Source organism: Molothrus ater, chromosome 1, assembly GCF_012460135.2.
Source record: "Molothrus ater isolate BHLD 08-10-18 breed brown headed cowbird chromosome 1, BPBGC_Mater_1.1, whole genome shotgun sequence".
Lineage (NCBI taxonomy): Eukaryota > Metazoa > Chordata > Aves > Passeriformes > Icteridae > Molothrus > Molothrus ater.
In genome coordinates, this window is record NC_050478.2 from 21,117,115 (window position 1) to 21,130,183 (window position 13,069).

General features: G+C 41.5%; 1 protein-coding gene across 1 annotated transcript in view; it reads left to right on the top strand.

Annotated features, from left to right (window-relative positions):
- Nucleotides 1–13,069, top strand: part of CUBN (cubilin) — a 144,508-nt gene that overhangs the window by 46,089 nt on the left and 85,350 nt on the right. Inside the window, exon 28 of the mRNA XM_036406448.1 lies at nucleotides 9,958–10,117. Coding sequence (XP_036262341.1) covers nucleotides 9,958–10,117 — 160 coding nt within the window. The remainder of the gene's footprint in view (nucleotides 1–9,957; nucleotides 10,118–13,069) is intronic.

Here is a 13,069-nt window from a genome sequence, read left to right on the forward strand (position 1 = left end):
AACTGTTTCACATTTGGAGCAGGAAAAATATAGTCAGCTGGCCAGTGAGTACAAGTACAGTGCATGGTTCTTCCAGACTGAAATTCAGTCACATCTCTACAATGAGAAGTCAGCTGTGTATTGGGTTACCTATTTCCTTTTCTCCTTTGATCATGGGAGGCTTCCTGTCAGCTGGGTCACCATTCCACCAGCTGACAGGGCTACTCATGATGAGCAGCATTTTCTTTCTGCAGGGAGCATTGGGTGACTCCAGCTTGGTCTGATCTGGGCAGGACCTGCATCTCCACCACTTTAGCATATACAAATATTTATACTTGTGTCAAGTAGGAAGGGAAAAACTCTGTTCTTCTGACTTTGGGGCAATTCTCTCCCTCTGTGTGTAGGTGCCAGAAACTGAGAAGGGGCAACGTGGGAGGGAAGCAAAACTGCATTTTTTTATGATGTCAGTCTCTAGGATGAATCTCATATGAGCACCTAGCCAGCAAATGAGCACTGTGCAGTGAGTGTTTCATGTCCTTTCAGAGGATGTTGGCTCATCACTAGTAATGCTCATAGGATGTGTGACATTTTGGAAGGAGTTTTGCAGTGAAGTTGCAAGAATATGAGATTAATAACTTCTGATAAAGACATGTACAGAAGTGACAATAATAAGATACAGGACATATCAAATAGCAGAATGTTTACTGGTGATGCTACACTAGCTATAATTAGATTGGATGGTCTTTAACTTATATTGCTTGCTGTGCCTTGGCTAAATAACCTGACATTAGTCTTTCTAGAGGAGTCATGGGGTTGTAAGTAGTGAGATATTGCAGGCAATGACATAGAAATGTCATTCTTTCCTCTACATTCATCAGATTATTAGCTGAGCAAGCATATATTTAACTCCCCATCTTTAATGATAAATTACCTTCTTATTTGGTATGGCAGAACATAATCTCTGGGGAGGCAAACTAGGAAGAATATCATGGTTTTGCCCTGAAGATCAGAGTCCTGCTGTAGAACTGACATATACTCCTTCCTTATACAAGAAAAATATTATTTGAAAACCACTTATCATTCTGTCTTTCAGTGACAGTGTCCCTCTGTGCTCTTCTGCTGAGAAAGTACAACTGTCCCTTGATGTCCAGTCTGTTTAGCATCTGGTTTTATTAATTACAGGGATGTCATGGATTAGGAATGATCTTCTCCAATTTAGTACTCCCACAAAAACCATGCACTGCTCCCCTCTCCCCCTCCAACCAGAGGCATAAAAGGCAAAGATCAAGGTTGACATAAGAAAATTAACAGTATCAGCAATAAGATTAATGACAGAGGGTATAGGAAAAGAAATTAGTCATACAGGCAAAAAAGACCCCAAACTGTAACAGACAATCCCAGACAGTTCCCTCTGCCAGGTTTTCTAGGCCAGAGGGAGCCTCTTCTTCCTGGCCCTGTCCCTTGCCCTGGCAATGAAATGATGGTACAGAACAATCCCTGGGTCCTGGTCATGCCCCCTCCCACCTACTGCAAAAAATTAACCCTGTCCTGGCCAGAACCAGGACAAGGGCAGACCTTGCCCAGCCTTTGCAAGATGCCAGCAGCCTGACAAACAGATAGCAAAATTGTGTCAGGCAGCAAGACAAATTTCAGAGCTCTCTGTGCAAGTTTCACCCCTTTAGTCTGTGTATCTACTGTCAGTGTTGGAATTATCATTGGGTTAATGCAAAAGAACATCCTGTGAGGGCAAACAACTGCCTGATAACAACAAATGCCTTTCTTCTGCTGCAAGCCAGGACAGAGGTCCACTTTGGAGCAGAGCACTGCCTTGCTTGCTTACTGTGAGTGTGCTTGAGCAGCCCAGACTCTTTCAGCAACTGGGCTCACAGTGGTTAAATACCATTGCACGATTATATGAGGAATATTATTGAATGAATACAGTAATTAATATGGCATCTGCTCCTGAGAACTGTTTCATTTCCTTCTGGTGGTAGCAGGATATGTCTTTTTTTCCCCTCCTTTTTTAAACCACAGTAGCATTCCAGGGATGTACCATAATATCCTTTTTCTCCATCTGGGAATACTGCATTAGGTAATTGTTGCTCACACTCATCTGGTCATGCTCTTTTTTATTAGCTTAACATAAAAATATCTTACCCTGTTTCTAGTTGTACTCCCTCTTGCAATTAGAAAATATGCTTAAACTACATTAGGAGATTACCATTATTGCATTTTATTTATGAGTGTGTCTTTCTAAAGTGCTGCAGAATTCTTCAAGCACAGGGAATGGCTCTTCTTATGGCCATGCATTGATTTACAAAATGTCACTGGTAGTACATATCCCTGGAGAAGCAGATGATGAATGAAATAAACCCACCCAGGTCCTGTACCCAGACATCAAATCACAGCCTGCTGGCCGTGCCGCAGTGGAATCCATTAACATATTATCATGCAAGCTGGCAGCATAACAGCACATCCCTGAATTCCTTCAGGGGGTTATGGGCCTCCAGAAGAAATCCTTCAGTGTAAGACTGTAAGGATAAAAGTGACAATTCTCAGGTTTCTGTGCCAGGCTTCATATACCACTGGTATACAACGAAATCTTAGCCCATGCACTGATTTTCAGTGAGAGATCTGGATATTTAAAAGGAGAGTATCAGGCCCAAAAGCTGTCCACCCTAAACAGGACCACCTCAGCACTTTGATTTTTTTGTCTTTCTAACTGCCTGCATTGCCAGAATCAAAGTACACTTTGGCTCTGCTGTTTGAAAGGTTACGTAGAGACAAAATTACAAATGCACACAAAACCCCCGACCCCTCACACCAGCTAAATCTGTAGTGATGCCAGGGCTGCCTGGTGCCTACAGAAACCTCAGATGACGAGAAGCACAAGTGAAGCCAGCACAGACTCCTCTTTTGGACTCTCAAAATGAGTCAGACCTTCATGGACTTAGCGTTTTCCACACCCTGCCAGCTCACAGCAATGTGACTTAGCCTGTTTCTTCAGAAAAAAAGCATGCTGCAGTGAAATGCCTGTGAAACACCACCACATGATGATGGTGTGCACGCCCCTTGTTGGAGAAAGAATATTCGGGACTCATCTAGTTGCAGCTGGATTCTTGTTTCCTTTGTTCTTCTTCTGTACTCTAGATTTTGCTGGAAAGCCTGGCCATTATCTGTGAGTCTGCCTGCTTATCACACTCAGCACAGGCATTGCATTAAAAAAGTTAGGTTGTGGCTGGAGAAACTTCATTTAAGTCAGCCAAAGATTCCCCTCATCAAAGGGGAGACCCCAGCCAGCTCAGAAAAAACCACACTGACTTTTGTGGAAGGTCATGTGCACCCCCTGCACTGTTCCCATAAGCCAGCCTGGAAGCCTAAGAGGCAGGAATATTTCCCTTTTTTCTGTCTCCATTTGCTGACACCAAGCTGCGACTCTCCATGGTGTCCATAGACCTGCATGATGCAAATTTTCTCAAATAAGGGGGGATTCCCAGAGCCCTTCCTGCCCTCTCTGGCCCTTTATGGTGTCAGTGTGATGTTCCTTCCCCTTACAGTTCAGTTCATCTGGGCTGGCAAAGCCCGGACAGAAGCACAGCCCTGGCACAAGTCAGCAGCGCTGCAAACTGCTCAGGCCACCCTGGGCTTTTCAGGGCAGGCACATTCTCCACCCCCTTAGGCACAGCCCCTCCCTTTGTAGGCAGCTTTTCACACAGATTTCTGCTGAAGAGTAACTTTGGAAATATTGTTGTCCCAAGCTCAAAAGCAGTCCTGTTCCCTCCACCATGAGTGGATTCCCGCTGCAGAGGAACCGCCTCAATTTCTGCTTTGAGGACAGCAGACACTCAACCAAAATAGCAACAGCCTCATCACCAGGAGTGTGATCCCACTGCCACAAAGGCGTGGATCCCCAGGCAGTCCTTGGTCAGCAAAAGCTGCAGAGACACTTCAGGGACCCATCTGGATTCTGTCCACCACAACATGCTGATTGGGAGGAGGTGCCTTCCCAATAGAGCTTTGGAGATTTAGGATGGCATGCTGAACAAATAAGGTTTTGAGTGCAGATTTTGGGATGTATTGGCTAGGTGGATGTCTCCTAGGCATTCCTTTCTTCAGGAGCAGTTATTTCCTACTCCTGTTCTAAAACAATTTTAAAATTTAATCCAAAGCTACACCCTGCATTTCTTACATTCTTATAATTCGTTAATAGCTAAAAAAATACTGGTTTCATAAAATTTCAAGAAATAAACCTTCCCTAGAAACGACAGGAATGTGCATATATGACTGTAGTTAAAAATCTTTGTTTTCTTTGAGAAGGAAGGAAATGCTAATGCAATAGGTGAAAAACTATTTTTTAAAAAATCACTCCAGTCTAATGGGGACTTCAACATTGCTCAAAATTTTAAGAGGGCTCTGATTATTTTAGGCTCAGGTTACAAGACAAAACATAGACTCAGATAAAAATGTTACTATTAAAAAAATAGACATTAATTAATTTATTTATTTCCATATGTTAGATAAATCCCAGCAAGATTAACTAGTATGCCTCCATGTCTAAGTGATGCCTGATGTCAAATTCAATTGTCCTATAGAATAAAATGGTTCATTAGTGAAAGTGTGTCATTGTGTGGAGATAAGAAAGGTGCATATGGTGGTCAGAGCATGAACTTTCATCATAGGGCATAAACATATTTAAATAATCACATTAAATAATCACATTAAAATATTAGTTAGAACGAGTTCTTAAGGAAGGCCTTTTTCTAGCGGCAATTGCAAATTCTTATCATCCAAGCACAAACATAATCTTATTTTGTTCTCCTGTTTGTGCAGAAGTGTCAAGGCTCCATGTAGTCAGTCAAAGTATTAAGCTGCCTTTGTTTCAGTGAAACAATGTCATTGTGGTGCTCAGCTAGCACATTGGGCCACATCCTGGAAATTTAATTTGTTTGGATTTTCCTCTGGCTGACAGACCTGCAGGTTCTTAAGTTTGCACTTTACCCTACTGGAAGGAAATGTGTTGCTTGGAAATTAATTATTTTTGTTTTTGTTAATTCTTGTTTTAACCATTAATGGTGATCTCTCTTTCGAGTGCATTCTCTTACTTGGATGAGGATTATTTTTGTTTTTTGCTTCTTTTTGTTTTCTGGTAATATATTTGTGGCAATGCCATCAAAATTTCCTTTCCAGAATTTCTTTTCCTTTAATTTCCTTTCAGGAAGAGCTATTCAGAAACCTGTAATCACTGCCTCTGGTGTTTAGATCCAAACAATCCCATATCAGCTTTCCCAGTTCAAGAGGAAAGGGATACTTGCATGTGTCACAGTGCCCTGGAGGCTCCGAGCATGGGTGGGACACTCATGGCTCTGTTGGTTTGATCCAGGGCAGTGCCTCCTTTCCTGAGCTCTGCAAATACAGCCCAGGACTGCTGCTGCTGGTCCCTGTATTGAGGTTTTCTGACAGCAAATAGTTTGTTTCAAGCCTCAGTTGGAGACAATTATTACTATAATTGCTCATTATTATGATGAATTCGTGACATCTGATGACAGTATTATTTACAGTACAATGAAAGAGAACTGTCAGTATTCATAGGATAGATTTCCCCCTCTTATAAAACTGAAAGTTTCTTTTTGAAGACTGTCACCTCTAGATCAAGACTATATGTTATTACTAACTAGTGTACATAAGCAGCTTTTTTCCACAGCTGATGAGGCATGGGCTTTCCCTCTGCAATATTTTTCCTGGTGAAAAAAAAACCCCATGCCTATAGAAATAACATGCTCCAGGAGAAAACTGATATTTTGCCTTAACAATCCCTTCCCCCCACCTCCCTGCTCCCCACCCCCTAGTTTTCTGCCAGGAGAACTGAACAGATGGAGTCTTACTACCAGTCTGAAAGGCTCCCTTTTGCAAGACAGAGTAAGCTTGACAAGGCAGTCGGCTAGAAAATTGTCCCTACCTCGAGTATGTCCAAATGGAACACATTCCATGGTTATTTTCCCCATTTTTTTATAGATCTTTATTTCTTCCAAGTAGAGGAAACCTCATTTTCCAGCCAGCTCAGTCCTTGAGCCCCTGCTCCAGTTCTGGTAATGAGCTTTTCTGTGACACAGGTCATGCCCTTTTGCTTTGCTCCTCCAAAGAGAAGCGAACAGCTGTGGCCTCCAGGGCACCATTATTGGTGTTAGTGACATATTTCCAGGCTGAAGAGTCAGAAGAGCCAAAATGCAATACTGGTGGCCATGGTGTCCCCCAGGAGAGCTGCCCAAGCCAAGCCCTTCCTGCAGCTTTTGCTAGTCCTGCTCTCCCAACCCTGTTCTAATGTACAGCAGATGGTTTTCAGCTGCCACTTGGCTGTGGGGCAGTCACACAGCTTGATTTACCCCTTAGAGAGCTGGTACCTCCCCTTTTTACCTTCATGTCAACCTATACACTTGCTCCTAGGGAGACTGGTAAGGAGTTTCTTCTAGCAGTTATTGAGCCATGCCCAATAATTCATTTGAACATAACCCATCCCCCCTGGACCCAGGGCTGCAGGCTGCTGCAATGATGTGTTCTCCTTGCTGCAAAGGGCAAATGCTCCTTTTGAAGGAGAGGCTAAGGATCTGAATATGTGTTGCAGGTGTCTGCCTGTTTTCCTGGTTGAATTGTCTGCCAAAATTATTATGAAGTGCTTGGATTTTCTGGTGGAGGCTAAAAGGTCTGAACAAATAAATATATTACAAAACCAATATATACACAAAAAGGGAACAAGCACTTTCTTCCCAATGGGGAGCTGGAAGAGAGTCCAATTACCAGTTCCTGGAGTCAGTATGGTGCAGGAGTGACTAATACACTGCCCCAAAATCCAATTGTCTTGCACAATCATAAGGAGAATCTTGCCTCATATAGACTGCAGAAGAACCTTCCCTCAGTTTGCAGCAGTTTAAGATAACACAGCTGACAAAGCAGGACCTGACACAAGAAACATTATCTCAGATATCAGGAGAGAAATTATGGCTCATGAGAGCTGTGTGCAGCTTCAGTTTCCCTTGCCTGTGTTTGTGTGAGAGCAAAAGGTGGTTTGAGAAGTTCAAAATGCCCTGTGAAAACACACAGCTGTTCCCTTCATTTAGAAATGAAAGACAGCTCAAAAAAGCCAGCTGTAATTCTAGCAGTCGTGGTTCTGCCTCTCTCAATGAGTTACAGCTGGCCAGGCACTCAAATTCCCTGTGAAATGCTGCTCTGAACTCAAACCCACGGGGCAGCACGGCATGAAGGCATTGCCATAGTAACCATGCTTTGTGGCTAGAAAAACTGATGGACTGTTTTCAGAGGAGATGACATAGAAATGTGGCATTCTCTGACTTAGATAAAAATAATACACTCTTGATGAATCAAATTGCAGGAGATGCATGAAGCTTTTTTTTGTTGCTGTTTGGAAGTTTCTGGGTATGATTTAGTCCATAGTTCTTTAGAATGGGTTTGCATTTGTAATCACTAGAATTAACAGTACATTGTAAATATCTACCTTGACATAGTTTTAGCTACTCTTCAGAGTGATCTTCACATTGATTCATTCTTCACCATTCATATTTTTCTGGTGTAAGATTTCCATGGCTTGAAGCCACAGAAATATGAGTAGTATACACCACAAATTGATCAAAGGAAGTACTATTAAAAAATCTAATTGGATCTGACTTGATTTCATTTTTCTGAACTTATGCCTTGAAAGAATGTGTAAAGCTCTCATGCTGGCTTGGAAGAAGGTCATACCTGTATTGCTGGGCATGGGACAGCTCATCTGTCTATCAGGTGGTCCTTCAAATTTTATATGTGGAAAGAATACAGATTGATATTTAACATATTGCCATCTAATCTTTAGGACAATTTCATATTTATTTTCAAACACATCTGATCACTACCAGCAATGTGTCTGCAATTAGAAACTTTCAATCTTTTCTGATTTCACCAAGAGAAACCAAATAGAGTGATAGTTCTCAATTTGCAATGCACTTAGCTTGCTTTGAGCTTCTCATTGTATTAGACTGATGGTCACCAGTCATTAAATAGGCCACAGAATATTATCATAGAATTATTCCTGCAATTTAACCCTAACTTCTGGCAGAATTACATGATTGTTGTTTTTAAATTAAAAAATCCCCAACATTTAAACTGGACTGTCTGCTAGAGAATTTGATGCCATTCAAGTGGATTTTTTGGTCCCAACTCTGTTTTAAATGAGTAACAAGATTTCTGAAGATTCTGCAAGATCAGCATCTTCAGCAGAAAGGCTGGGGGAGCAGAAAGGCTGGGGGTTAATGACTTATTCTTATATGAAAGTCTGCCAGAAAATATGCATGAAAATTAGCAGCTAGCATGGTCAATCAATATTTCCTGAAATGTATTTCCACAGTATGACTTATACAGTACTGAACATAGCAGAATTCTTAGTGGAATCAAAGATATTTGGAACAGAGATTTGAATGGAGAGCAAAGATAAATAAACCTTTGCTGTTTTTCTAGAGATCATAGATTTTATTCTTTGCACAGAGACAACTTTACGGTAATGGCTTCAGAAAAGAGAAAATTCTGTAAGGAAACATGCCAAAAGTGCACAATGAGAATGTTCAGACATGGTTTCTGTGCCAGTAATTTGTTGGCTTGTGTTAGGAAGATATGCTTTGTAAGACAAAAGATCAGATGAACTGTCACAAAGTGATAATAAAGGACAAGGATTGCTGTTTTCCTAAACTTTAAGAATTGTAGTAACCAAGGTAGAAATAATAAAGCAAGTCCTAACTTGAAAATAACCAGCAATCTGATATTGTAAATCAAAGGCAATCTAGCTAAAATATTTCATTTTTACTAGCTTTGCAAAAATTACATTCCTCATGCCTGAAAAATGACACTGAGGTATGGGGTATTTGGAGAGAACACAGAGGTATGTTCAGTGTGATTTGCTGGATTTGAAAAGACTCCCAAAACTAGAATTTGAAATACCATTTAAACCTGTCTGGAGACAACAAATGTAAAGAAGTTAAAAAGTTCTAAGCATCTACTATCACACCATCAAAATATGTATTAAGTGTTTTCATTTAATTGTGAGTATATGACTGCCTTCAGACATCATTTAAATATTTAAATACAGAAATATTTTCCTAGCATTTTGTTGCTTTGATTGTTTGGTAGATTTTGGATTTTTTTTAAGAGTGGCAATGTTTTGAGAGTGGCATGGAGGATTCCTCAGCTGTGTTTACAGAACAGAAAGGTTTTCAGGCTGGCTATATCTGACTGATCACTGATTGTCAAAATAGCAGCACATAGGGTATGACAAGGAAATCAAATTTCAGTAGCATGGCTCAGTACAGTTTTCCTCCAAATCAAGACTTTAGCATGAGATTATGAAAACATAAATAAACACATATGAAATCTCCTTGTGTTTTTGAAGATTTACTTTCTTCTGGTTTTCAGTTTGTCCTCACCATTCTGGGAAGCCATTGTGATGTTGGCTGCTTGGTTTTCTCCATCAGAAGCCCAGGCAGTTCACTTGGCTGCAGCCTTAAACAGATAGAGATGTAAACAGATGAGTTGTCACCAAGGGGTTTGGAGGCACTCAGCCTGTTGGGTGCATGGGCAAATCAGACCCATGACATCCTCTTTTTCTTTCTATTTCAGTTCACTGCCACTTGCCCTTTATCTTTTTCCCCAGCAACCCCCAATACACACCAAAACAGAAACAGCAAACCCTTCCCACTGCACACAGTGTGCAGCCAGGTTTAAAGACATATTGGCGTTGTATTTACTCATCATTTTACTCAAATCTTTCCACACTCCCCAGGCTCATATTGCTGTACAAGGGTGGCCAGTGGGACAAGTGTCACTATTTTGGGTTTGTTTTTTTTTTTTTTTTAAATCCTGTACAAAACATTGGGAAGCTGCTTAATTGCGGAGCTTCTTTTTATTCACTGGCTTTTTTTTTTTTTTTTAATTTCATTTCAGCTCTATGATGGGCCTGATGCACAATCCAGCCTGATAGGCACTTTCTGTGGACAGTCTCTTCCACTGGCAGGAAGCACTACAGGGACCAACCTTCATGTGGAGTTTTACTCTGATGGACTGAATGCAAGAAGTGGGTTCCAGATCCTATGGCATGTTGATGGTAAGTGAGCCAGGCTTCCTCTGGGAAGGTTTCCTTCCCTGAATGTGTAAAGGAGTTCCAGCTTATGCCACGCTATGCCATCTAAATAGAAATAACCCATTGCAGCTCTAAATCCATTGCATTTCCTCATAATTGTACACATACTTTCCCAGTGGATGTTTCTGCACATGCACACCATCACAGATCAGCTGATTGGAGACTGAGAGCTGTTAGTGAAATGTGCTTCCATTTCCAGGAGTAGGCACAGGGATGAGGGGCGTGTCCAGAATTTCTGTAATGAACAGGAGATAGATGCTGTCATGGGTAACTGTGAGTGACTTGAGCTTTTTAATGGGAACATTCAGCCCTCAGTTTTCCCCATTCTATAGACTTCTGTTTTCTGTGCAGGCTTCTCTCTAGTTCAATTGAGTGGTACTTGTTTCCTGTGGTAGTGTCCACTTCCAGCTGCCCCCGCCCCATTTTTCTGCATGAAATAACATTGGCCAGGACGTGCATTGGGTGTCTGTTCTTTTGTTCTTGCATGTCATGAAAACTGTCACAGGCCTTATTAAACAGGCAAGCATGCAAGCCAACTATAAACAAATCTGTTAATGATTTTAAAACAGCAAACTATGTTTGCAGTTTCTTCATAAGTGAGGTTACAAATGTAGTCATTTTTGCTCTGCTTACTTAACAGCAGTTGTGTGCTGTAACAAGGTTAAATCGTGTGCCATTGTACATCCCACCAAAGGGGTTCCAGCCTTGAAAATAATTGAGTTGCCCCAGTTCCCTGTCTGTCTCATCAGTCAGCAGCATTCAGGTTTGACTGCATTTGAAGCAGATGAAGAGGGCAGCAGAGGCCCCACTGCACGTTGCTGAGGCTGCTGAACACGGTTTGGATGGAAGCTCCTTGCCCTAGCACAGACTGCTGGAGCTTGAAGGCTCCCAAAGGGCTCTGCCAGCTCCCCAGAGGTGCCTTGCATTCAGCAGGGGAATGAGGGAGCGTTTCTGGGTAGGGGAGGGACACAGGCTGGGAGTGGGCTGTGTAGCAGGAGCCAGCAGGGGAAGGGCCCCAGCACAAAGGTACCTTCTTGTGCTTCGGGGTGATGTCATCCTGGAGCTGCACAAAAGAAGAAAAAGCAGAGGCTTTTATGCACAGCCAGATGACATCAGTTCCATACAGTAGCCATGGTGCTGGGTTAACTTGCTTTTCTAAAGCTCTCAAAGCTTCCCAGAATCTGCCTGCATGGTAAACACTCTGGTGCTTTCTCTCCTTTCCCAGCCCTCTGCCGTCCTTTGCTGCACTGCCATTCATTTCTCTGTCAGGCAGCTCTGCCCTTCTGTTCATTCCCGTACACTGAGCTCCACCCTGATGCTGCACAGGGCTCAGGCTGCTAATGTGGGGCTGTGTCTAAGCCCAGACCAGGACCTGTGGGGTCAGATAGGCCTGGCTCTTAGGGAATGTCATTGCTGGCTCAGAACGTCACAGCTGTGACTTCTGACAGCTTGCAATGTGAGTGCAAGTTCCTCCAGAGCTGACCACAGTTGTTATCTTTTTGTTCATTCCAAAAATTTCCCTTCCATTTCTCTGTTGGTGTCATGCACAAATACAGCTATTCCTCTTACTCTTGGTGGCTACATTGCCTGGTTGCCCTAGAGTAAATAAATTAGATATGTCTCTGTGGCTGGGGTATTATATTTACCTCTCCCTTCTGAAAATCTTTCAAGTTCATAAAAAAAATTCACTGGAAAAAGTTTCCTTGTCTAGGGGAACTGATCAGGAGATGCAGCCTTTGAGTGGGTATTTCAGAGTGAAGCATTTGGGTCTTTTCTTCCCTGAGTGCAAATTCCTAGGGCAATCTACATCCAGATCTGGTAACATCTCACCTGACAAGAAAATAACAGAACTACATATATTGCTGAGAGAAGGGCTTTTATTTCTGCTCAAGTGACAAATGTGTGCTCTAGAGTTCAAGCTGCTGTGAACTATTTCTCAGGCTGTCCATGTGCTCCTTAACTGGCAGTTGTGAAGCCTCTATGAGATATATATCAAGGACATTCACATGTTTTGATGGTAAAGAGAGCAGCACTTATGTTTTCCATGTGCCTGATAGATTTTGACACTCTTCCCAGAAACTTTTTTTGCAGTTGTGAGGTGGTCAAAAAAAGACAAAAGCTTACTTCATTGATAGCTGATCTGAATAGCCCCTCCTGCCATAGATGAAGCAAAACTGTTTTGATTTAAAATATTTGCGTCTGATCTTTCCAGCTGCTGAGGAAACCTGCTTTAAAAAGTGGCTTCTTTGAAAACCTAAAGGCTTTTACAAGGACAGAATTTGTAACTGTTCTTAAGAGAATGCTTTTATTTATGCTTAAAAGTATCCTATGTAATTGTAACTTGAAAAAAAAAGAAATAGAAATAGAAAGATTAGAAATAGAAAGAATAGAAATAGAAATAATAGAAATAGAAAACAAATAGAACTAGAAAGAAACAGAATAGACAGTTCTAGTGCAGAGAAGTAAATTTAAAAATTACTTTGGTTGTGAAATAACATTGTTCTTCTAGGGGAGTTTCATTGATGAGGATGGATTTTAAAATGATTTGGCTAAATCACTAATGTTTTATTCTGTAGTCAAGGCCTCAAAAGGATTATTTGCCAGTGGAAAGCTTGAATCTGCAAGGTGCTTATTCTACTTTCACTCTGTTTTAGGAAGTTTAATATTGGCAAATATATATGGGACATATATTGGCCCTTTGAGAAAGAACAAACTTGTGGTAACAGTCTGGATATTGCAAAGATAGAATGCCAATCAAATTGCTTTCCCTAAAAAAAAGTCAGGAGGCCAAGAGGGCAAAGGTCTCTGAGTGCAAAATTACACCAGTGCCAACTGTCATATCTGAGGAGACACATATTTCCTGCACACATCACTTACCTTATTAAGCAATGTGCATGTAGGGCCTCACTGCTTTAT